This window comes from Perca fluviatilis, chromosome 3 (assembly GCF_010015445.1).
Source record: "Perca fluviatilis chromosome 3, GENO_Pfluv_1.0, whole genome shotgun sequence".
Lineage (NCBI taxonomy): Eukaryota > Metazoa > Chordata > Actinopteri > Perciformes > Percidae > Perca > Perca fluviatilis.
Genome location: NC_053114.1, coordinates 32,402,329 through 32,426,014, shown reverse-complemented (window position 1 = coordinate 32,426,014; position 23,686 = coordinate 32,402,329). Strand labels below are relative to the sequence as shown.

General features: G+C 40.3%; 1 protein-coding gene across 2 annotated transcripts in view; it reads right to left on the bottom strand.

Annotated features, from left to right (window-relative positions):
• The window catches only part of LOC120556088 (MAM domain-containing glycosylphosphatidylinositol anchor protein 1), a 145,297-nt gene that overhangs the window by 27,556 nt on the left and 94,055 nt on the right, over nt 1-23,686 (bottom strand). For both annotated transcript variants that reach the window (XM_039795478.1, XM_039795479.1), the window contains exons 10-14: nt 20,195-20,375; nt 20,036-20,059; nt 17,065-17,217; nt 16,775-16,936; nt 8,187-8,317 (exon numbers count right to left, since the gene is read on the bottom strand). In XM_039795478.1, the coding sequence (XP_039651412.1) occupies nt 8,187-8,317; nt 16,775-16,936; nt 17,065-17,217; nt 20,036-20,059; nt 20,195-20,375 (651 nt within the window). The remainder of the gene's footprint in view (nt 1-8,186; nt 8,318-16,774; nt 16,937-17,064; nt 17,218-20,035; nt 20,060-20,194; nt 20,376-23,686) is intronic.

The following is a 23,686-nucleotide window of genomic DNA, read 5'->3' as shown; positions in this document are numbered from 1 at the left end:
TGCCGCTACGTAATAAGCAAAGCTGGAGTGGGAGGGGGGGTGGAGTGGGACCAGAGCAACAATCGACTCCAATGGTCCGGGCCTGTCCTGTGCACAGGCCAGAGAAAAAGATGAGCAGCAAATAACAGAAACAGAAAGAGATCGAGAACACACACAGGAGGATAGGAGGCACGTAAAACAAACCCATCATCATTTTTTGCTCCTCACTTTTTTTTTCTCCAACCTATCTGCTGGGTTGTAAACTTAATGGAGGTACACACATGCACACACACTCCCTCGCAAATAGACATAGAGTGAAAGTAGTCTAAAATGAGTGAGAGAGGAAGTATCATGTCCAGTCAGAAGGGAGAGGTCTGAGTCATAAAGTTTACTCGGTACATCCCAAAGGGAAGAGCTAACTGCAAAGCGCAGCTGCCAGAGGCGAAGGGACATGGCTGATGTGTCAACAGACAGTGCTCAAGCTGAGGCATCCTCTGTCATGTCTCCCAGACCATTTTCTTCTACTATTGATGAAGATATGCTTACGCAATGCGGCTTGAAAATCTAGTGGCAAATAAGGAAAAACATTATAGTTCAGCTCAAACTAGGGAATGGTGTACTCCACAAGCTTAATTTGAGCTTGGTCAAAATGTTAGACATGAGAAATAGCTCACATTAGTTTTAAATCATGTTAGGCATAGTTTTGAAGAGAGTGACATAGTAAGTACATTTCTTTTAACAGCAAATCAAGTATCTCAGAATTGGCCCAGGTGTAAGCGTAAGTATTCTCTTGTTGTCCAATGATATACATTTTCCAGGCCAGCAGACAGTATTTTTTACTGCGCATTAAAAAGCTTGCTCATTAGATACCAGCAGACAAGCTAATCCAGCACAAATTAGAGCATAACAAATCACTAAAATGAAGTATTTGAACCTCATAATTAAATACAAAATGAGGGGAAAACTGCAAAAAGTTCTTTTATCCCATTGAATGTCATCATGTATATGGAGTAAACAAACCCACACTCCTTAATAACATCCTGTATGCACTGATCATCATTTCTCTCTCCTGATAATGATTCCGATACTGCAATTAGGGTTTTGGTCAATACAGAGTACTGATCTGATACCAGTGCTCTCTTTTCCTTCTCACTTTAAAACATGTATACCTATTTGAGTGGAAATCACTGGGAACATTCCTGTTTCTGTCAGGTGATGCTGCAATTACACATAATGTCTTCAAGAGCAACTTAACAGAAGACATCCCATTGGAACATTCCTTTCCAAAATGTCAACATTATTAGAGAAGGTTTTTGAAATTCTGTTGTTACAATGTTTTCATGGCAAGGGATAAGAAACTGCATTTAATTTGGATTGGCCACATTTGGCTGATACATGATCCCTTCACACATTATTTTAAAATATCACATTTCTTTCTTGTGACAGTGGGTATATGCATGCTATATGGATCTTCGAATCATTGTGAAACCTTGTGTGAATAATCCTGGCTTCTGTGTGGAAAGGCTTTCCTGCTGACATTCAGCAAAAAATGAGCTGAATTTTCACTCAAAGGCCCTCATTTATCAATACTTTCTCAGTAATAAAATGTCAAAATGCTGTATAGTACCCACATTTATTTAATAAAAGAAAGAAAAAAATACACCCTATAGGTTTAATTTATATTTATCATATTTTGCATTGGATTTCATTAGTACTACTATTCCCACAAATGTGTGAGGCTTGATAAATAATAATAATGTGATACCATATTGATTTCAGTGGGCAAACTCTCTCATTCTCACGTCCTGAGACTCAGTGGCTGGCAGGGGCACCAACAGGGCAGATGCTTGCCAACAGAGAGTACTTTTTCTAACCTTGCTGCCACTCCACTGCTAAAAACCTTCGTTTATTTCTAATGCCTGTTGATATTGTGCCTCCACCAAGGAACAGGAAAGAGAATTTGGTAATGTGCAAACTTTGACATCACTCTATAAGAGGTGGCAAAAGTAAAGTTTCTCTGATTCTTTGGAGATTTAAATGTCACTGCTGTTGAGCACAGACGTTTGGAGGGGCCATTGCTCTAATTGCCACTGCCATTGCCATTGCCCCCCACCCCCCCCCACCCCTCCCCCACCCCGTTCAGCATTAAAAGATGGAGATGTCTCCAAAGGAAACATTATAATTCTGAATAGGTTCTACAGTATAATGTAACTTTAAGTTAAGAATACTATTGGCCGCAGCATCTATCTTTTTCCTTATGGCACGTTTACTGACATGGCCCTTTTATAGGAACACTCACCACTCTCATTATGTAGCCGTCTGATTTGTTGAGTGATACTCCACATGCTCTCCCTCCCTCTCTGGTCTGGAGCCTTGTGGTAAGCCTCAACTTGAATATAATTATTATAATCTGAATAAAGTAACTTATACAGTATACTGTACTTTTCACTGCTAAAAAACTGAACACTGACACTAGTGCTGCCACTTTAGACTGTATGATTCTGGTTGAGATAACTAATCTTATGATTTGGCACCATAAATAATATTGTATATATACATACAGGCCAAAGGTTTGGATACACCTTCTCATTCAATGCGTTTTCTTTATTTTCATGACTATTTACATTGTAGATTCTCACTGAAGGCATCAAAACTATGAATGAACACATGTGGAATTATGTACTTAACAAAAAAGTGTGAAATAACTGAAAACATGTCTTATATTTTAGATTCCTCAAAGTCTCAAACCCTTTGCTCTGATTACTGCTTTGCACACTCTTGGCATTCTCTTGATGAGCTTCAAGAGGTAGTCACCTGAAATGGTTTTCCAACAGTCTTGAAGGAGTTCCCAGAGATGCTTAGCACTTGTTGGCCCTTTTGCCTTCACTCTGCGGTCCAGCTCACCCCAAACCATCTCGATTGGGTTCAGGTCCGGTGACTGTGGAGGCCAGGTCATCTGGCGCAGCACTCCATCACTCTCCTTCTTGGTCAAATAGCCCTTACACAGCCTGGAGGTGTGTTTGGGGTCATTGTCCTGTTGAAAAATAAATGATGGTCCAAATAAACGCAAACCGGATGGGATGGCATGTTGCTGCAGGATGCTGTGTTAGCCATGCTGGTTCAGTATGCCTTCAATTTTGAATAAATCCCCAACAGTGTCACCAGCAAAGCAACCCCACACCATCACACCTCCTCCTCCATGCTTCACGGTGGGAACCAGGCATTTAGAATCCATCCATTCACCTTTTTTGCGTTGCACAAAGACACAGCGGTTGGAACCAAAGATCTCAAATTTGGACTCCTCAGACCAAAGCACAGATTTCCACTGGTCTAATGTCCATTCCTTGTGTTTCTTGGCCTAAACAAATCTCTTCTGCTTGTTGCCTCTCCTTAGCAGTGGTTTTCTAGCAGCTACTTGACCATGAAGGCCTGATTCACGCAGTCTCCTCTTAACAGTTGTTCTAGAGATGTGTCTGCTGCTAGAACTCTGTGTGGCATTCATCTGGTCTCTAATCTGAGCTGCTGTTAACTTGCGATTTCTGAGGCCGGTGACTCGGATGAACTTATCCTCAGCAGCAGAGGTGACTCTTGGTCTTCCTTTCCTGGGGCGGTCCTCATGTGAGCCAGTTTTGTTGTAGCGCTTGATGGTTTTTGCGACTGCACTTGGGGACACATTCAAAGTTTTCGCAATTTTCTGGACTGACTGACCATCATTTGTTAAAGTAATGATGGCCATTCGTTTCTCTTTACTTAGCTGATTGGTTCTTGCCATAATATGAATTCTAACAGTGGTCCAATAGGACTGTCGGCTGTGTATCAACCTGACTTCTGCACAACACAACTGATGGTCCCAACCCTATTAATAAGGGAAAAAAATTCCACTAATTAACCCTGACAAAGCACACCTGTGAAGTGAAAACCATTTCAGGTGACTACATCATGAAGCTCATTGAGAGAACACCAAGGGTTTGCAGTGCTATCAAAAAATAAAATATAAGACATGTTTTCAGTTATTTCACACTTTTTTGTTAAGTACATAATTCCATATGTGTTCATTCATAGTTTTGATGCCTTCAGTGAGAATCTATAATGTAAATAGTCATGAAAATAAAGAAAACCCATTGAATGAGAAGGTGTGTCCAAACTTTTGGCCTGTGCTGTGTGTGTGTGTGTGTGTGTGTGTGTGTGTGTGTTATATATACACACACACACACACACACATACACTAACACACACATATATATACACATACATATACATATATATACACACATATATATATATACATATATATATGTGTATATATATATATATACACACATATATATATATATACATATATATATGTGTATATATATATATATATATATATATATATATGTGTGTGTATATATATATATATATATATATATATATATATATATATATAATATAAAGAACAATTACAACATGACTACAGCTAGTAAAAGTATTTTACTCAACTGGAACTTTTGATATACAAAAAATAATAAATAATTCACAGTGCTATACAGGGCACATACACACTGTGAATTTATTATTAAATGAAACATTTGTTTTAATGAGTTATTACCCTACTCCAACTTAAAGAAAATGCTTCTGATAAAATAGGCCAACTTCACATTAAATGAATAATGTAGGATGGTTGCTTGACATTATCAAATGCTTCTCTCACAGCTGGCCTGCTAGCAGTTTTATTTCAGCTCTGCAAAGTTGCAGATCTTTTAGCTGCTTCTTTGAGCTCTTTCTCTCTCTTCTTCAGTTGTCTTTGTTGTGAAGGCATACTTAAGCACACAAAACTAACATTAGGCTATAATAAGGGCCCGAGCACGAAAGTGCGAAGGAACCTATTGTTTTTCATCAGATTATTATTTTTCAGAGTCCTTTGTTGCATTTTTGAGGGCGTTAGCATGCACGAAAACTCACAAAAATTTGCACACCTGTCACAACTGGTGAAAATTGCAAAGTTCTGTAGTGCTTGGCCTCGGGTGTTGCCAGGGGGCTCCATAGCGCCCCCTAACGTGCGCCTTAATTCCGGAAAAAAGTAAGAAGTTAACATACCAACTTTTGAGGGAACATAGGTCTCATCTTGAACTCCATGGAGCTATTTTTAGAAAAAATTACAAAATTCAAAAATTTCCAAAATCTTTGTTTTCGTGCAAAAATCTTCATTATACGAACACTTGTTTGAGGACTTTAGGATGCACGAAAACTCGCAAACTTTTGCAGCCATGTGCAGAATATTAAACTCTTTCATCTGAATTCACATTTAGGCTTGGGAGTGTACGGTTTTCAATTTATGCTTCTGCGAATGTACAGCGATTTGGCCCATACCTGTAAGCGGGCTCCATAGCGCCCACTAATGCGTAGAAGGCCTTAACTTGGACATAGTTGCTCCGATCTTCACCAGATTTAATACCCATATTGCTCTAATCATTGCAGACATATTTCCCATTTACATTCATTAGCTCCGCCCAACCGGAAGGCGGCCATTTTTAATTATGCATTTTTCAGGTGTTTTACATTCTTTCGAACTCGTCCTAGGCCGTGACTTCAATCTTCTTGAATCTTTGCAGTAAGTATCTGTTGACCCTCATAATGAAAAGTTATCCAGAGAATTTTGATAGTTGAAAAAATGCGGAAGTTATAGCAACTTACTGTCTAAACAGGAAGTTGCGTTATCTTGACAACAATTATTCCGATTGCCCCGAAACTTGACAAGGATGTTCCTCCTGGCCGGTTTAGCAACTGTGCCAAAGTTGGCTGCAATCGGCCATTAGATGGCGCGGTTTTAATTTTTTTATTTAATCATCAAAATATTGACATATGGGAAGCCTACTTTGTCTAACTACTCCTGGGACGTGAGTCCGATCGGCACGAAAACTTGCATATACACTTGGAGGACCCTCGTGACAAAAAGTTATCAAAAGAATATTGATAGCTAAAACAATGCGCAAGTTATGGAGGACCAACTTCCTGTAGGTGGGAGTGGAAACAGGAATGGTTATATCTTGCCAACGGCTATTCCAATGCACACAAAACTTAAGAAAGTTGTTCCTCATGTGCCAATGAGGCTGTTTGCCAAATATGTCGTCAATTGGCCTTTAGATGGCGCTGTTTTAATTTTTTTTTATTAATTAGCTAATTTGCTTTGAGCGAAACCTACTTTTTTTAACTCCTCCTAGAGCGTGAGTCCCATCTGCACAAAAATGTGCACGTAGACTCGGTGGACCCTCATGACAAAAATATATCAAAAGAATTTTGATAGCTAACACAATGTGCAAGTTACAGAGGACCAACTTCCTGTAGGGGGCTGTCGAAACAGGAAGTTGCGTATCTTAACAAGATTTATTCCCGATTGACACCAAATAAGACAAAGTTGTTCCGGATAGGGGTTTGAGCATCCATGCCAAATTTATAGTGCATCGGCCATTAGATGGCGCTGTTAGAATTTTTTTTATTAATTATTCACATCGCGATATATGGGAAACATACTTTGTCTAACTCCTCCTGGGCCGTGAGTCCAATCTGCACGAAAACTTGGATATAGACTCGGTTGACCCTCGTGACTAAAAGTTATCAAAAGAATTTTGATAGCTAACACAATGCGCAAGTTATGGAGGAACAACTTCCTGTAGGTGGGTGTGGAAACATGAACAGTTTTATCTTGGCAAAAGTTTTGCGATTTACATGAAACTTAGAATATGTGGTCTACATGTGATGTTGCATTTGCCAGTACCCCCCGGGGCAAGAAGCGAGGGCCCGTCATCGCTGCTTGCAGCTTTAATTTTTTCTTTTTTTTTTAAATGACATTTTTTTTATTACGTTAACCATTGGGACATTAATTTATCATCTAATAAAATAAGGCGCCTTTCACTTTCACTAACGTCACATCTGATTGTTGGTTGAAAACTCACGAAACATAGTGACTGTAAACAACCTATAACCTAGCATGATTCAAGAGCTCAAACCATCACATCCCTGAGCCTCTCTCTTGTCTACAGAACGCACACACTAATGTAACGGACGTAAAGTAGCTATGTTAGCCTGCTGCTGCAACATAGGCTGTCATTAGCTTTGGTTGGTAACGTAGCATTTTACAGTACTATAGCTAAGGCAATGCTGCGCGACATGATGCAAACTTTGCAAGCTCAAGCTGCACTATTCAAAGCTCAAGTGGATTTTTTGGTTACTATTCACAGGGCATTTGTCATAATCTCCATAACTTTAAAAATTCATGTGAAGGCAGAAGGGCTTGGCTTTCCCTCTTTCATTTGCGGTGCTCCGTGTGTGAGAATATAAACAAAGTCACGTGACTGGAGGCAGAGGGCATCGCTGAGGGCAAGATTGGATGATATAGCAATTTAAGTTGATTTAACTTTAGTAATGATTGCCGTATTGTCGTAATAATGCAGCCACCACAGCAAAAATTTAAAATAAAGAAAGAAAAGTTTATTTAGGCTCTTTCACAAGAGGGGCAACAATAGCCCATACCTGTGCACGCCCCTGCTGTTGAGAATTTCTTGTTTAAAATTAATCAAATTTCAAGCAGAGCTTCAAGCGAGTTTCTTCCCTTGATTCCCAACAGCCACCAGAGTATACACCCCCTCCTGTTCTATCTACGCTGCAGTGGAAGCCTTCCTCTTGGGTAAAGACACAGTAGAGAAAAAGTCTCGGAGATGAGGGACATGACAGAAAAAAAGGAATACAGTGAACATAAAAATCATATAATTCAATTTTTTCTTTTTTTCTTCTTCCCTGAGCAAGATAAAGCAGACCTGACAATTCTGTCGGCAAGTGTTGGAAATTAACCCTCAAGAGGCCAGCGCTGGAGGCTGATTTTAATTCAGAGGTTGAGGTCTTTAACATTAGGAAAACAGTACTTAACTCTTAACAGTTGACCGGGTCATATCATTAGGCCAAATTATGCAACACATCAACACACAACACATCTCATCTGCTTAGTGTGACTGAAAGGGCAGGGGGGATACAGGCGTTACGAGCATTCACAAGCTCTTAGGTTACATCCTCTGGTCTGTTCCACGTATGTTTTTCTATAACGACAGACATATTCCAAAACATTATACTGCTGGTTTAAGATTACTAGCACCTTCTTCACTGTTGTATTATTAATTTTATAATTGTATTATTGTCTGTGTTTGGGAGAAAAGTAATAGCCAAGCCATTACCTGGAAGGGTCCACTGGGGCTGATGTCACAAAACGCTTTCTTCCAGTCTGGGCCCTGATGACCAGATATGCTCCACACCACCGTGTCCACAGCAGCAATGCCTCTCACTCTCAGAAGAACATTGAGAGTGCCTGTGGAAAATATGCATACACAGACAGTATGGATCATTAGAAACTGTCAGTAAGCAAAGACTGATACTGAGTTATGTTAAGCTTGGAACAGACTTAATAGATAAGGTTATTGAAATCAAAAGGCGAAACATTTACTGTAAACATAACGACCCACACATAATGACTTATATCCACCAACATAGACATATATATTGACACAATGTGCAGGCACATATGTAATGCAATGTAGGTCATTGCTTTCATACAAACACTGCACATACACAGTAGATAAAAAAAAGAAAAATATAATAAAAAGAGATCTAATCAGATCTAATCCGTTCAGATGCTTCAATCCAAACTGTAACTGGCCTAACAATCATGTGTGTCCACCTCTTTATCATCTACATCAAGATAAGTGACCAAGTAAGAATAGGTCCCACGGTACTAACAAAAATGTAAGTGATTGTTTACAGTGTCAAGAGAAACAGAAGGTAATTGATTGTGACCACTGCTTTCATCCCGGGGAAGCTAATTCATGTCTTACAGCCCCACAAGAATTTACCATATGAGGAGCAAGCTCTGTTCTGCCATTGTCATTCACATAAATTCACCCAACATCACTAAATATCTAGCTGCCGTCAATGTCACCGGAACCAGACCTTGGGAGAATCTGGACCGACAGCAAGGGTTACACAGGAAGCTCTATATAAAAAGATTATCTGTGGATTTGTATAGGTTATTTATTTCTGTATACAATTATTATTATTATTATTATTATTATTATTATTATTATTATTATTATTATTATTATTATTATTATTATTATTATTATTATTATCTCTTAAGCTCTCTGACTAAATTGCATGTTAAATTAACACCAAAACGTTTCACAAATTAAACAACAAATGGTGTAACGAAACAACAAATAATATGAAACATTCTGCCTGAAGGTGAATAAGTGCACAGGAATTCATATGATTTAACACTCATCCACATAAATGGTGTGGCGGAGGAGCGTGTGAACTGCTTCAAACTCCTGGGGATCCACATCTCACGGGAGCTCAACTGTACGACTAACTGGTCCAACCTGGGCAAGAATGCTCACCAGCGCCTCTTTTAGCATATGCTATTTAATCACTGCTTAAGCACTTCTGGTTAGACACTAACTACATTTCGTTCCTCTGTACTTGTGACATGTGCAATGACAATAAAGTTGAATCTAATCTAATCTAATTAACAAAAATTGGCTTAACTCTAAATACTAATGTACAAAAATAACAGAACTCAAAAACCTCCTTACCTACAGTCACTTACATATTGACATATACTGTCCTGCTAACATTCATTAAACACTAGCATAATATACAAAAAAATATTTTAGCGAGTGACCGGAAATGTTTAACTAGTTTGAATATGGTATCTTTCTCATCACCATGTACTCACTGCTGTTTGGCTAATACTCTCACAATATTTTGATCAAATTGTCAAAATTTAATTAAGCTTAGCGTTAGTTCATGCAGGACACGGAAGTCATACGCCTGCTAATTGAATCATCATTCCTATCAGACACACACCAATCACAGCCATTCTCACATCAAGGCGATCCTTTTAACTCCCTCATCACTGATCCCTGCTACACTGACGCTGCTTCACTCACTGATGCTGCTGGCAATGCTTTTCCTCCACCACCCCAGCTTTCACCTTCCTAGTTCAGAGTCCTAACATACATCAAAGTTTAAAATGGTTTTCAATGTCTTTTTGGCTCACTCTTGAATACAGGGGGGTTTCTGCATGGTGCTCCCTGTCTCAGCATAGAATGCTGCTTGGCTGGTCCAGGGAGCATTATCAAGAGCGGAGCCGTCAGTGCCAAGCATAGCTGTATGAAACGGCAGACAGAAAATGAAGGATTTATTTACACAAAATCAAGGGGACCAAAATCTAAGCAACAGAATGTACTGCTATACCTGGGTTTGAGCACCACTGTTTCATTTAAATTGCCTTTACTTCTATATGCAAAACATGCCTGTCCTGTGGACCTCACCTTATTTATATAGGAAGTGGAAACAAATGCATTGCATACTGCATATGCTAGGGTGAAGCTCTAAGGTCAGATACTGTATGTGGATGACATTTAGGTGGAAAAGAAATGTATGAGGCCCCTTGGATGAAGTTCTCTCTACAAATACAAGACCTTCGAAAACGTTATCATTACATCTAAATTGTTACTATGAATGCAATTGCAAAAAATAAAGTTTACTGAATTCCTTAATTCCAACAATCTATGTATATTGTCACTTAATTAAAGTATAAACTTGGATTGTATGTTTTGATCATGACTATTTGATGGAGAGAGGTTCTAAGAAAATGAAGTTTCCTTTATTCTACATTATCAAGTCACTGCCACATCATAATTAAATTTGCCCTGAAACGTTGTCAGCTATTACATTTATTATTGGTTTAAATCCTTAAAAGAATATTTGTAACTACTTTGGAAACATGACATACAAATGAGTGGTCTTGAATCCTGATATCTCTTTTTTTTTTTTTTTTTTTTTTTTTTTTTTTTTTTTTTTTTTTTTTTCTCTCTGGTCTGAGAATCATTTGTCTTCTTAATGATCCTCAGCCTGCTCTTAATTGGAACATTAACCAACCACCAGTCTCTTAAACAAATATGCAGGCAGGGGGCATGGCATCTGTATGTTATATCATGTACATATGAGTGTATGTATGTGTGTGTGGACATACTTTATGAGTGTGTGCATAGATGTATGCTTGCGCATAAACATAATTGTCATTCTGTTGCGTGCATGCGTGCATGTGTATATTTGAGCTAATGTTCTGCAAACCTTAAAATAAGCAGCAGGCTGGCAGTAATTAACTTCCCACTCACAAGAGAGGTGTGAATAAGGAAAGAGTACTGTTTGATTGTTAGCATGTGCCAGATTTACCATCCCTCCCGATCCAACAGCCTTTCTCTTTATACATCCATGGCCTTTCTCCTGCGCACAAGCATGAACAGAATAGTGTTGTGTGGCTCGGTCCGAGCCACTTTGTCTGCTTCCCATTGAACTCTGGCCTTTTTTTCAGCACACACAAAACGGACAGCTCGTGGACCGTGAGGAGATATATGCTTTGTGTATTTGTGTATTGGATTAGAATCACAGACTCCACCTTTAAACAACATGATGGGGGTTCAAAATAGAAAAAAAAGGTCATACATATATGACATTATATGACATATATTTATCTTCTCATCTAACTCTCAGCAAGAAAGCAAATAAGCTTATGTTCCCAACATGTCAGACTATTGCAACAGCAGGCAGCAAACAGCAGGTAAAAATGGTAAAAATAAAGGTGGTAAAAATGATGTACTGATATTGCAGTCATAATAGCAACATAAAAGAGTTGCATGCAACTGGTCATCACATTGAATTTGAAAGGACATGGGCACCACAGCACTGTAGTTATATAATGGAGAGAAATGTTGTCTAATGCGGGTGTAGCCCCCTTTCACCTGTGCAGCCCATTCTCTCATTCTGCCTCTACATATCTGGGCCTCACTGTCTTCTTCCTCATCACCCTCTCTCCCTCTCTCTCTCTCTAGCACCATCACCATCACCACTCCCACCACACACACACACACACACACACACACACACACACACACACACACACACACACACACACACACACACACACACACACACACACACACACACACACAACAGAGGGAAGAGGACTCTGATAAGCAGTCTATTGATTGGACTAAGGTAAAGCAGAGTATGCTGGTAAGAGTGTCACAGAGGCAGAGGAGAAGGCACAGCTCTATCAGCGCTACGTCTCTCTGTAGAATTGTGAGTCGGGAGGACAGCAAAGATACACAGCCACACACACAGACAGAAGTACACACACGCTGCTGTACTTGAACTCAAATGAGTTATTCTGTCTTTCTTTTGATAATCAGAAGTAGGCCCGCATTGGACCTCTGTCTACTGCACCTAAATAGGGTTCATGTCCTGTTTGTCTCTGATTCTAGTGCTGGTTAGCCTAAGAGCCAAAGCTATGCTAAACTGTGCACTAAGAATTAAAGTCTGTGTTCTGGCTTCTGCCACCAAACAACAACAAGGAAAACATTCAGAGTAAATAACCACTTTAGGAGCATGAGAAAAGAGACAAATCTAACGCTAACCTTGCAAGACAACAAGCGGATCAAAACGGTTTCCTGAAAATGAGAATCTAAAATGTTATTAGGGAGACACTTTTTAAACAGTAAGTAGCGTTAATACAGCTAACTTGCCACATAGGCAGTGGCACCCCATTCCTTTTCCATACAGACCTGTAAATATCCATCCAGCAAACTAAAAGTCTTACTTAATAAATGTGCAATCTGAAATAAGAGGTGCAACATTTAAATAACCTCAGATAATTACCTCCAATATGCTTTCCATCACTGAAAAGAAAATAATCCAGTGATTCCAAGTAAGCTTGCCAGTGGCTCTCTGCAATCCTGAGCCAGTCTAAATTACTACCCAATACCAAACAAAACTAATTAAATGTTGTTTATTGTTGCTGCAAGCAAGCCCTGGGAGAAACATTAAGGTGAACAACAAAACATATCACATGGGGAGGTCTTGATTTACGTTGCTAGCCTGTTTAAAACCTAACATCCAAAGTCAAAGAGCATTATGCTTTCTTTCCTCATTTAGCAAAATCCTCAAAAGAATACTTTTACTTGTTTCGTATTCACATAATATCATGATTATAAAACAGCTAACATATGTGGGTCAGAAAAGAGCAACATTTCAACAGCATTTCTAAAAGTTTCTTTGGGTCAAAGTATCTGAATGCTTTTGACATATACAGCCCTTTTAACACTTTACAGTGCTTTAACATCAAATGTGATTGAGTACATTGAAACTAGTTAGAGTGCTTCAGCCTAAAGCACTACTTGTATCCTCTATTTCTGAACATTAACAAGTTGATGGCCTCTCCTGCAGCTCTCTTTTCTTTTTCTACCTCCCTTCTATGTCTCCTTACACCTTTTTGCTCTCTCTCTCTCTCTCTCTCTCTCTCTCTCTCTCTCTATTAAACCTCCTTTTTTGCTTTCCAAGGCTGGCCCACCCCCATCCTCCCCTCACTCTTCTCGTCTCATCTCTCCTCTCACTGACCCCCTCTGTCTTATCCTCATCTTGTCTCTTTTCGTCATTAAGAGTCACACTGTGTCTCCCTGGCAGGAGTGTGAGCTCTGCCAAGGTAAGGCAATTAAAGTGACAACAGATTGGAACATACTGGGAGAACAACAGAGTAAATTGAGGGAGGGCTTGTAGCAGAGCTGGGCGTAACTGGTAACAGAATGTACTAATTGTATAAGAAAGCGCTGTGTGACTGATGTAGCATTGTCTTGTCTCATTGTTTTGCTGTGAAACCTACAAGACATTGAACAAAATGCAATTGCTGGAGCATCCACCACAGATAACACATAATGTGCTTTAAATTGTAACATGCTGAATTCTGTTATATGAGGCTTAAATAGCCATACATTTAACCAAATAAGTAGAAAAGTAATAGGTAACCATAAATGTATAAGGGAAGTAGTAATATTCTCTTTTTTGTCAACATCTTTTCCAACACTAGGAAAAGATCTTTTCCAACACATCTTTTCCAACACATGAAACTAGCACTAGTATGGTATAAATCTCTATGAACAATGAAACAATGAATCTGCATATGAATGTGGAATCTGTAGGCAATCCGACCAATTGTCTGGTGACAATTTAGTTAAAAAAAAAAAAAAATCTGCATTCATATGCAGATATCTTTTCATAGAGACGCCATCTCTCTACTCCAATTCTATTCTCGCGTCTCAAGTTGCTAATCGGACCCGGCACCAGGAAGAGGACGTCTTGGCCTGGATATCCGCATGCTACACCGGATATCCCGAAATATTGGCCATTCCCTAAGGCTTAATCATCATAAGACTGATAGCCGATGGGTTCCGAGGTTGTTATAGTATTGATTCATCAAGTGCTTATTGCTAGCATTTTATCAAACAACTGCCCACTTACACATTCAGCGGGAACACCGTAGAAAGAGTATCTCATTAGAGACATGTCCAATATTCACTCAACTTTAAGCTTTAGTTTTGTCCACCACCTCTACGATTTGACATGTGCAAATCTTTGTCTATGTGAATAGTCTCACTGAATATTGTCACTGCCAACATGCAGGTGAGATGGTTATTATCAACTTTTCACTGTGTTTGATTATTAACTGAATACTGATTAGGCACTTCATACTCTAATCAGTGGTGCAATCAAGTGACAAAAGCAAACAAACCTGGGACAAGGGATATGCCAATGGTCGGAAACAAGACTTAAGTCTCGGACATGACTGCTATCGGTGTCCAAGGACTTGCAAGCATTGGTCTGGCTTGCATTTCCCAATCAACATTCTATTTCAGTTGGTGGCGGTTGGTGGTCTTTGTATGCCTTTAAAGATGGTGGATTTTCTCCTTTAACAGTCCGGCTCTAACTGTCTTTTGAACTTTATGAAGTTCTGCCGTTACTGTCCTCATTCCACTTTTTCTTCTTCTTCGCCTTCTCTTTTTTGGGAAATCAGCTAGAGGTGCATACACCACCAACTGGACCAGAGAGTGGAACAAGTGGAGCCTGCACAGTAGGCACGTTGCTATGTGTACAGTCGGCATGGTCACCTTTTTTCGGCTGCAAGTGGGACCGTCACAGACATGCAGACAACGGCTTCTTGCCATGCAAACCGAACTGGACCCTTGCAGAGATGTGCACATCGAATGTATAAATTAAGCTTCAACATTTACAGCCATGCTAGTGGGTCTGTAAGGCTATACTTGCTCAAAAATAATAAAAGCTCAAATCAGCATGTTAACATGCTTACAATCAGGGGCGAAGCCAGATGTTATAAACATTCGGGGCTTAGACCAAACCTAGCGGAGCCCGGGGGGGATGCTCCCTCTGGGAGATTTCTTTTTCCATTTACAGTAGCTATTTCCACTATTTTTCAAGCAATTTCATAATAGAATGCCTAAAAATCTGTAAACCATATGCGATAGTTGCCAAGGAAAAACTGCATGGGATTATCATAAATTGGGTGTGTCTGTAAAGGGGATACTAGTGGATACCCACTGGTGAGAGGTCGTTATTTGCATGAGTGTGATGTATATGTTTCAGATGATACCAATATCTAGCTTAACTCTAGCTTTAAAACAGAGCCCGCTACATCCTCTGAAAGACTAAAAGATTTGGGGCTTTTGAGAAAACATTTGGGATTGGAGCCATTGGTAGCGCTATAGGAAAAGTCAGAAGATCCTGAGTCATTAGAATGTATCCTCTAGGGACATTGAATATCTGTAAATTACATGGCAATACATCCGATAGTCGATATTTCACTTTGAATTATAAATGTCAATCTCATGGTGGTGCTAAAGGAAAAATCAGGGGATCATAAACATTAGGACCATTAATGAAAAAAAAGCATGGCTAAACACTATGTGAACGTGAAGCAAATGAGTGAGCTTCGTTATATCATACAGTATATCTTAAAATCTCCACCTAATTCCCTAATTCATAATTATTACATACTCATATCTGGGTGTGCTCACAAACAAACATTGTGCCCTTCTATACACTATGACATCCTTTGGAGACAGGGCAGGTCAGAATGTAACAAATGTTACAGTGAAGCCTGCATGCTTGGGCTATGGACACATAAATCAACGTGTGTGTGTGTGTGTGTGTGTGTGTGTGTGTGTGTGTGTGTATGTGTGTGTGTGTGTGTGTGTGTGTGTATCTGTGAATAAATGTGGGTGTGCCTTCATGTATTTGCAACATTTACTATACTGTATGTTTTTCGTGCCTGTGTATACAGTATGTGTGTGTGTGCAGGTGGGTAGGCTATAAGATGTATGCATTCTAGCTGTGTGACAGAGCATATTATGATGAACAGCTCCCCCAAATGACTGATTGTGTCTAGCCACTGCCATAAATCACACACCCACTGCCCCCTTCAGCCACCTCCAAACACACACTGAGGCACAGACAGAAACAAAAAACTGAACTTTGGTAATACCTCCTTCTCTCTCTCTAGCTCTCTCTCTCTCTCACAAACGCACGCACACATGCACACGCACGCACACACACACACACACACACACACACACACACACACACACACACACACACACACACACAACACACACACACACACCTACAATGTTGTATCTGACAAGCTCTACAAGCTAGGGTCAAGCACAGAGTTCAGCTTTTGACAGAAGCCCAGCGATATGAGAACCCAGATTGTATCGAGTGTCAGCAGGCTCTCTACTGTACATCCATGTGTGGTTTTATGGATGCTCTCATATGGTAGAAGACAATGAGTCTGTGTGTGTGTGTGTATGTGTGTGTGTGTGTGTTTATGAGCGTTATTCTCTGCTATACTACTCACCAATATGTTTGCCCTTCATGTGGTAGTAGAAAGAGACACAGTATGGAATTCTGCTGGAGCCCTTAGGGCCCCTGACTGACGTCAAATTAAAAAGTGGAGAAAGCAGGCGAGCCTTGTCCCCCTCAACACGTGGCCGTGATGCTTCAATGTACATGTAATACCCTGAAACCAACAAGACAACACTTTTATTGTCCGGAGTCTCGAATGCAACACAAAATTAAATGATTTGATGTGATTATGAATTGTAATTGTGCATTCGTGTACATAAAACAATTCCCCAGTTTCATCACCTTCCTTGGTTCCACTGCGGTCAGTCTCGGGGCCGGTATTTGCAGATCGCTTGGGATTCTGCGTCAGGTGATTCTGTCTCGTCCAGTCAAAGACATCACTCCGGCTTTGAGAGAAACCACAGATCCTGTCATCCTCAAAACCGCACACATGGTCTGGGATGTGAGAGAGGAAACAAGGGATAAATATACATTAGATCAGTGAAATGTCAGGCAGGTGACTACAACTACAGGTGAAGTACAGTAATCTACTGTTTTTTCGACTCAAACAGATTCCAACAATATACTGTAGCTGTATAATAACCTCTGTAATATGCACGTCAAATGTGAAGATCACAAAGCCAGGTAATTACTGACAAAGTGATATACACCATGTAGGAGGCAGGGTGTATAATGTGAAACTTAAAGTGGCTTCCAAATATTATGCATATTCTGATGCATGACTCCCACATGCAGAACATTTTAAAGGTAACTAATTATATTCGGTCAGGATGTGTCAAATGTAAAAGCAAAACAACAGCAAAACAGAAGAAAAAGAAGAAATGCCTTTATCAAAATGTATCACTGTTACAAGATTTCTGTCGAAATAAGACACTTAGCCTGGAGATATTCTGAAAATACCCCACAGTGGAGCACAATTATAAGAGATGTTGACCTGCTGAACCCAGTTTTACACTACAGTGTGTTCTAAGGCCGGTTACACACTGGCTGCGTGGCATAAGTGTGTCAGCTGCGTGGCGTGTCCGTTTTTATTTTGGCTCCCATGTTAACAGGTTAGAGCTTACACACTGCCTGCGTGACACGCATGTCTGAGCCGCGAAGAAAACGCGTGCATGCTAGAAATAGGACCGACGCCTATTTTTCTGCGTGTTGGAAGCATTTCCAGGCAAAATAGAATACGAAAAGATGTTTATTTGTCATTTTGACACAAATACATTTAATAAATGACATTTTGATGTTTGAAAGTCTCTAGGTTTTGACATACACGTAAATGCAGATCTAAATGTAATAAAAAAATTTTTTAAAAATTCTTGATTTTCAAATATTGCACCTGTCAATACAGAACGAAATATTCTGTAGCCTATTTTGCCGTCAATATTGCCGATATTGTCTTTGCTGTAATCAAATCAGTATATATGTATGTTTAATATGGTATTTCATTTTATCAATGGGAAACATACATGTGTACAGACAAGGCTAGCAGCAGCAGCGCCGCGTCAGACACGTTTCTGGTGTGCAAAGACATAGAAAATGCAACTGACACGCAACAGAAACGCCACGCTCTCAGTGTGCAAGCGGCCTTAGTCTTTATTTCAAATATGACTTTGCTTGACACTTTTCAGGCAGTAAGACATACTGCTACTACTAATAATAAAAAGAAAGAAAAAAAGATTAAAAAAAGAGTCTTATATGTAGAGAGCTACAACTTTTCTAAACAGGAAAAGTGGGGGCTTACGTTCATGGGTAGGTAAATGGTAAATGGACTGCGCCTTTCTGCCTTATCAGACTACCAGACTCAAAGCTTTACAATTTGTCTCTCATACACCCATTCATGAACTGATGGTGGTGGAGCTGCCATGCAAGGCGCTGGCAATCGGGGGCAAGTTGGGGTTCAGTGTCTTGCTCAACACATCGGCATGCAGACAGGTAGAGCTGGGTATCAAACCACAAGCCTTTTGATTAAAAGGTTTATGGGTGAAATACTTGAAACTTACTTGATTAAACTATATTAAAACTATGTTACATGTCACCTTAAACCTGTACCTCCTTTTTCTCTGCGTTAGCCCCCCTCTCTCTTTGTCTCGCTCTCATTCACTAACTCCTGCTCTTTTCCTGCCTCTCATCCTCTCTCTTGCCATCCCTTTCTCTTTCTCAGTCAATTGGATGTTGTCTATTTTCTTCATTAAGAGACACGCAGCATTTTTCTGGCAGGAGTGGCAGTTGGCTCTGCCAGGATGAGGCAATTAAAACAACAGCAGATTGGAACAGACTGCGAGAACAACAGTGCAAATTGAAAGGAGTGCATGTAGTGGAGCAGGGTGTGAATAGTAATAGATTAGCTCCCTGAAACAAAGAAGCACACACAAGCCATCCTCGTGGGTAACGTGAGCCATATGCATCTGCAGCGGACTGTGAGAGTGCCCGGGAAGCTTTCACGGAATCTGTCAGCTTGGATGGTTTTCGATAGCTGTTGTACTCGCTTGCCTCGATTTTTATTTTTTTTAATAAGCCTCTGATAATGGCAGAGCCCTCCAGATGGGCCAATGAAGTGCACAACACCATAGAGAGAAGCCCCTCTATCTGCCATAACAAGAAAAGAGGTCTTTCTCAAAATATACATATATGTTTGCCCTTCTCGATGTATGTGGCAATATCAAACAGCCAAAATCTGACTTCAGAAAGTATCAACAGCCGGTTGAGATTGTCAGATGGAAAAAAAGTAAACCTGTGCATTTAAATGTATTGCATGCACAACATGCAGGACACCTAGTCCCTCCCACACTGCAAAGATGAGTCCTAGCAGTTCATTCAGGGAAAAAATGTTCTCTGCAACAACCCATGCATTGACCTTCTCAGAATTGCTATGGTTCACTCTTGCTTGGGTTTCTTAATAACAGATACACCATACAATATCCATACACCTCAACATCCTTTGGGGCAGCTGTGGCTAGAGAGGTAGGTAGAGGGGGACATCCATTAACCACTTACATTGCATACACCAGTCTCATATCCTCCAATCATGGCCACTCTTTGATGACATTTTAAATGTCAGACCTGCTTCCAGCCATCAGTTGCTTTCTCACATGTGGAGAAGAGTGGGGTACACTCTCCTCCCTAACAACAAGATGTAATCTTGACAAACTTGTGCTGACATTGCTTGCAGCATACAAGCTAAATTAGCTTTCATCAAAATTCAACGTGCCTTGTAGAAATGTTGGAGAGCAGAGGATGGTAGTTAAGAAAAAAGTCTCACCTGAAGGTCTTGGGTAGGTGTAGGCTGTAAGAAAATAATATTGATTAACACCCAGATATGCACAATCCACTTAGGTTGTACAATGTACATACATGGAAATGAAAGATAACGATATCGCAAAAAAGATGTTTGATAAAAACGGTTTTAAATAAGACTCACGTTCCGAGTACTGTATGATGCGACTGACGTAGTCCCCAGTGCTGTAGGTGGTGATGGGGGCCAGTCGGACCTCGTAGGACAGAGGGATTCTCAGGTCTGATATGGTGTAGGATATCAGCACACCCTTCTCTGGCTCCTTGCCCTTGAGGTCTATCTGCTTCGACAGCAGGTTCTGCTTGTTCTAGATTTGTACAGGTGAACACACACACAAGCAGGGAAGATGCAGACCTGTTAAACTGTTTACTCACAAATACACAAAAGCTTGCAAAAAAAAAAAAAAAAGTAAAAAGACAAATACACACACACAGTACACAAAAAAGATTATTCTTCATACCATCTTTACCCTCATCTCTACTACTTCATGTTGATATGCTCAGGTAATAAAACTCACCCCCAGTAAGAACACAAAGCTCCGGTTTATCTCTGATCTGGAGGGTTTTCGCTGCAATATATCCTACAGTATAGTGTACCACTGCTAATACACTTTAATGCAATGTTATGTAAACAGGCAAACAAAGTCAAACTCATGTTAAAGATCATATTTTTCCTGACAAAAATAGTGTCTACTCAGATGTGATTACAGCATGTGGTAAAACAATGATCATAGATGTTTACTTAGTGTTTTTGAAGCAGTTTGTGATCCAGTCAACATACCTGTGTTATTGTACTAAGCAAGCTGTGTGATTTCTAACCCAATGTACTATTGCCCACTGCTCCCACAAGAACTCAATACATATTACTGCAATACTGGAAATTAAAGACAGATTTCTTTCACTTTGCAACCTACTGACATTAAGGGCCCTATTTTAACGATCTGAAACGCAAGTGTGAAACGCAAAACGCAAGTATCTTTGTGGGCGGATCTCGGGCGCTGTTAATGGCAAGGATAAATTACTCTTGCGCCCGACGTAAATCTTAAATGGGTTGGTCTGAAGTAGCTAGGTGTGGTTTGGGCGTAACATGAAAATAACCAATCAGAGCGTCATCTCACATTCCCTTTAAGAGCAGGCGCGCTTGTTCCATGGCGGATTGCCATTATGACGGCGGATTTGCCTGCCACACGCCAGCAGGAGCTGTCCAGGATGCGGCAAAGTAATAAATGCCCGTCTTGGCCAGGTGGCGATGTTGCTGCGGCCTCTCGGGCGCATCTCCTCAAGTCTGGAGAGGATTGCCGCAGCCATGGAGAGTGGGCCTCCAAACGCACCACCTGCACCTGTTGTGCCCCTTCCTCCTCCCCCCACTCCATCTCCGTCCACCTGCTCCACCAAGAGCGCATCGCGCATTACTCCCGGACCAGATTCCGCCGGAGTGTCCAATCCCACCGTAGTTCAACATCACGTCTCCTTAATTCCTCTAATATTTCCTCATTTATGTCATCAACACATCCATGATTCATGGAAATGTTGTGCAAATCACAACAAGCCACAAAGAATGCTGTGACTTTTTGAGGATGGACTGTAAAATGCCTCCTGATCTATCCAAACACATGAAGCGCATTTTCAGTAATATTTTTCTTTGTAATTATGTATAGTTTTCAAAAATGTGAACTGCTGTAGATGAGAGAAGTGTATGCGCGTTGTGCACACGCTACATTATGGCCAAGCATTCGTCCCTAAAATAGCATCTGAATAACACGCTACTGACTTTAGACTAGCGCCACTGACTTTAGACCAGGTTTTTCCTGGTCAGTGGCGGAATTGTTTTCTGAAACTGCAAAATAGTACCAGGTAAAGTTAGCGCCGGAACACGCCTCCTTTTTTCACTGAACCGCCCCCGGGAGCGCAAATACATTCCCTAATTTACCGACGTGTGTCTGTGGAGGGAAAAGTCCGCTGTGCGTCGGGTGCAAAATAGGAATGATACATGCGTCGGTGTACAAAGGCAATTGCGCTGAGTGCAAGATAGGGCCCTAAATCCCAAACAGTCTTTCATAAATTGAATTGGCTGTACATTACAGGAATTAATATGCAATTAAAAATTGTTATGATGTTTATCCAGTCCAGTTGTTGTCTTCTTCGTTTTTGAAAGTTAAGTTTGGGGTATTTTTTTGTTAGCACCACTTTAAATAGAGCTATTGCTGTGTTATTCCACCCACGGAGAGAAGGATCCATTAGCTGTGTATCTGCCTCTGATCCCAGCTACTTAAAGACCTGACAGTGAGCTCAATCTAATGCATTAGGTCAGCCACTCCACCATAACACCTTAGTACACCCACAGCTTGCCATTATCAGGTAATGCATGCAGCAGATGTGTGTGTGTGTGTGTGTGTGTGTGTGTGTGTGTGTGTGTGTGTGTGTGTGTGTGTGTGTGTGTGTGTGTGCGCGCGCGCATGTGCTTTTGTGTGTATGGTTAATATCTACAGCACAGAGCCGAATGAAAGTTGACTACAAAAGTTGATAGATGTAAATATGATATATCAAAAAAGTTATTATAACAATCTTTCTATTCCAATTTTGTGGTATAGTACAGTTTGCAAAAAACAACAACAAAAACAAAGTATAAAAAAAGGATTAAATGTGCATGCTTGCTGTTTTGCTTCGACTCAGCTCCTCCAGTCCAAAGAGTAAGAGTTTGGCAGTTTGGTAAGTCATAGAGGCATTGATGCATCCCATAACTTTCCTTATAATTGCTACAGTACTGTATGCTCTGACATCGCCACAGTAAAATCTGCTTTTCCTCCTGTCCTCTGACACTCAAGTTGAGGTGTGCTATTCCCATTGGATGTCTACTCACCACCACAAATTCAAACTTAGCTAGACTGAGCTGATCATTTCTATTGACAAGACCATGGTGAATGTGGTATGAATCCAATTATTGTTCGAGTCCCATATGGCAGCCACATCCCGATCCCTGTAAGTTTGTGCTGGGCAACATACTTGGAATCCAGCCACTAATGGCTGTTAAATCTTCTTTTCTCAGTGCCAGTCTGGCTGTTTCTATTTTTCAGTTTCTCCAACTTTTTGCCCCCTCTCTTGCCAATCATGGAACATCCTTCTCACGCCTAGCACTACAGCAGGTACCCTTCAATGCAGGCGAAATTATTGTATATTCCAAATATAGAACACATTTCTTTCCAATAAATAGTACGTCCCCCTCTCTAATTCACAATAATTGTTCCAAAAATCTTCCCATCTGCTCAGTAACTAATATTTTCCTTTTCCCAGCAAACTCTTCAATTATGATGCTGCTGTGGGCAAAAACTATTGCATTATGGGCCTGGCCGTTGTGTAACAGGACTCATGTTTGCTTGTACTGCAGTTGGAGTGATCTAGACATTTTTTGTTAATCTACTATTGCACTCAGTGAATTATGACTCTGGTTTGCAGCATCAGCTAAACTGCAATTTAAAAAGAAGAGACTTAACAAAAGACTTAGTAGCAGAATGTTGTACAACAGAATATTGCATCTTTCAATGGAAAGGCAGCAAAGTGACCTTTTGGTTTAAGAGACCATCACATCAAGGAAAGGTCACAGGTTTCGATTTCTCAAACA